Raw genomic sequence first — 2,500 nt, forward strand, 5'->3', positions numbered from 1 at the left:
ACATGCTCGGCCAGCGGTCAAAGATGTCCTGCAGTCCAGGGCTGCAGCGGGGTGAGGAGCTGGGCGGGGCTCGGACATCTGGGGTTTTAAACGCGACTGTTCCTCCTTCTCTCTCTTCACTCTCAGGTCTCTCCACCGGTTTCACCCTGGCGGTCTCTCTGGTCTCCCTGAGTCTCCGTCTGGTCACCCTGGTCTCTCTGTGGCTCCGACCCTCCCGAGAAGTCTCCCTGCCGGAAGGTTCTCTCTCTGCAGGACCTCTCTCCTCCTCAGTAGCAGGCTGTACAGCTGGCCCGGCCCTCTCCCTGTCCACCTGTGTGTTCGCCCGCGACGAGAGCTTATGCCTAGCTGTATCCTCCTCTGTCTGTTTGTTTTCAGCAACTTTGTTGCGTGTGTGAGCGTGTGAGGGGCCCGGGGGGGGTGTGTGTGGCGGTAAGAGCTGGTCAGACATGCTCGGCCAGCGGTCAAAGATGTCCTGCAGTCCTGGGCTGCAGCGAGGTGAGGAGCCGGGCGGGGCTCGGACACCTGGGGTTTTAAACGCGACTGTTTCTCCTTCTCTCTCGGCCTCTCTCTCTTTATCGCCACGGGTCTTTCCGCCTTCCTCTCTCTCTCCCTCTCCCGTCTGTGAAATGGGGAGTGCGGGTTCAGTGGGGTTCGGTTCTTTGGCGTCTTGCTTTGCTGTCTTTGTCTGACCGTGGTTGTGTGTGACTTTAGGTCGGTCTGTCCCAGCCTTGCTTTGGTTGGGTTTAGGTTGGTCTGTCTGACCTGGGTTGGGTTTAGGTTGGTCTGTCTGACCTTGGTTGAGTTTAGGTTGGTCCGTCCCAGCCTTGCTTTGGTTGGGTTTAGGTCGGTCTGTCTGACCTTGGTTGGGTTTAGGTCGGTCTGTCTGACCTGGGTTGGGTTTAGGTCGGTCTGTCTGACCTGGGTTGGGTTGCGCTCCTGTTATCTGAGCATGGACAGTTTCTGCTCTGTTTGTCTGACCGTGGTTGGGTTGCGGTCCTTGTTGATCTGTCTGACAGCGGTCAGGTGTAGGTGGTTCGGTTTGACCACAGCTGGGAGTATGTTCATGTTGCGTTCTCTCCGTCTGTCTAAGCAGGCTCCGCCTCTCCAGATCCTGTTCCGCCACCACCAGCGAGTCGCCCCACTCTGATAGGTCAAAGGAGGACTCGCTCCACTGGACGGCCTCCTGCTCCTCTGCTTCCTGATTGGCCAGAAGCCCGCTGCGTCGTTGCTCCTGTGCTGAGGGAAGGTGGTCGGCGTCTCTGATCTCCTCCTCCTCCTCTTCCTCCTCCTCCTCCTCCTCCTCCTCCTCCTCCTCCTCTGATTGGTCAGACTCCTGGTCCTGGCTCAGACCAGCCAATAAGGAGTTGTCATACAGGCTGTCGAACAGGGAGCTATCGCTGCCGTTTAGACTCTCAGACTTCACCCCCTGATTGGATGCTGAAACACGGGGGGCGTCGTCCTCTTCATCGTCATCATCTTGATCGCCATCTTCATCATCATTCTCATCACCGCCTGCTGAGATCTGGTTGAGGAAGAGTACACTGCCTGTCTCAGTGCTCAAAAATACTTTTAGAATATATACTTAATAATATATAATAATATAATAATATAGCCAATAACTTAAGAAATGTACAGTCAATAAGCCTGGACTACAAATAATGTTCACACAGACACAAACACAATAATAAAATCCTCTACTAGCATTACCACAAGCCACCCTATAGACATGCTGGGTTCAGTTGTGTGTGTGTGTGTGTGTGTGTGGAGGTCAGGTGTGACGGGATGGAGGTCACCCACCAGGTGGCTGTAGTTGAGGATGACTTCCATCTGGCTGTCTGTGAGAGAGATGTTGTATTTGGGCCGGGAGTTGCCATGGGAGACCCCCATAACGGGTGGGCAACGGCTAACAGGGCTGCTATGGAGATTGTTGCCGGGAGAGGAGTTGAAAAAAAGAGGCTGTCTTTCATATGCAGTGGCATCACAAAACCCCTCCTTCGTCCCTCTCTCCTCCTCTACGCTCCCTCTCTCCTCCTCTACCCTCCCTCTCTCCTCCTCTACCCTCCCCCTCTCATCCTCTACACTCCCATGTCTCCTCCCTCGCTCCTCCTCAGATACAGGCCTACGCATTTCCCCCTCTAAGTTAGTGTTCTCTCTCTCCACCTCTGCACCCTTTCTCTCCTGCGTTCTCTCTCTTTCCCTCACCTCCTCTGCCGTCCCATTCTCCGCCACTCTCTCTCCCTCCCTCTCCCTCTCCTCTCCTCTCTCCCTCTCCCCCTGGTTACTCCGCGTGACGTCCTCCTGTCGTATATTCCTCTCTGTCTGAGTGTCCAACTCAAAGCTGTCCCCAAACTCCTCTTTCTCCTCCCTGTTATTTCCTTCCTCCACCTCTGTCTCCTCCTCCTCCTCTCCCTCTACTTCCTCCCCCTCCTCCGCATCGTAGAGCACCGGGGACGTGCACTCCTCCTCTGCCCTCCCCCTCTCCTCCTCTACCCTCCCCCTC

The 2,500-nt window shown here is 55.6% G+C and overlaps 1 protein-coding gene across 1 annotated transcript in view; it reads right to left on the reverse strand.

Annotated features, from left to right (window-relative positions):
* Nucleotides 1-2,500, reverse strand: part of polq (polymerase (DNA directed), theta) — a gene marked incomplete at both ends in the record, with an annotated part of 21,854 nt that overhangs the window by 10,352 nt on the left and 9,002 nt on the right. The window contains one exon of the mRNA XM_080550003.1: nucleotides 1-1,522. This exon is cut by the window's left edge and continues 888 nt beyond it. Within this exon, the coding sequence (XP_080406129.1) occupies nucleotides 1-1,522 (1,522 nt within the window). The remainder of the gene's footprint in view (nucleotides 1,523-2,500) is intronic.

The sequence above is a fragment of the Nansenia antarctica genome (genome assembly GCF_963989245.1).
Source record: "Nansenia antarctica genome assembly, chromosome: 20".
Taxonomy (NCBI): domain Eukaryota; kingdom Metazoa; phylum Chordata; class Actinopteri; order Argentiniformes; family Microstomatidae; genus Nansenia; species Nansenia antarctica.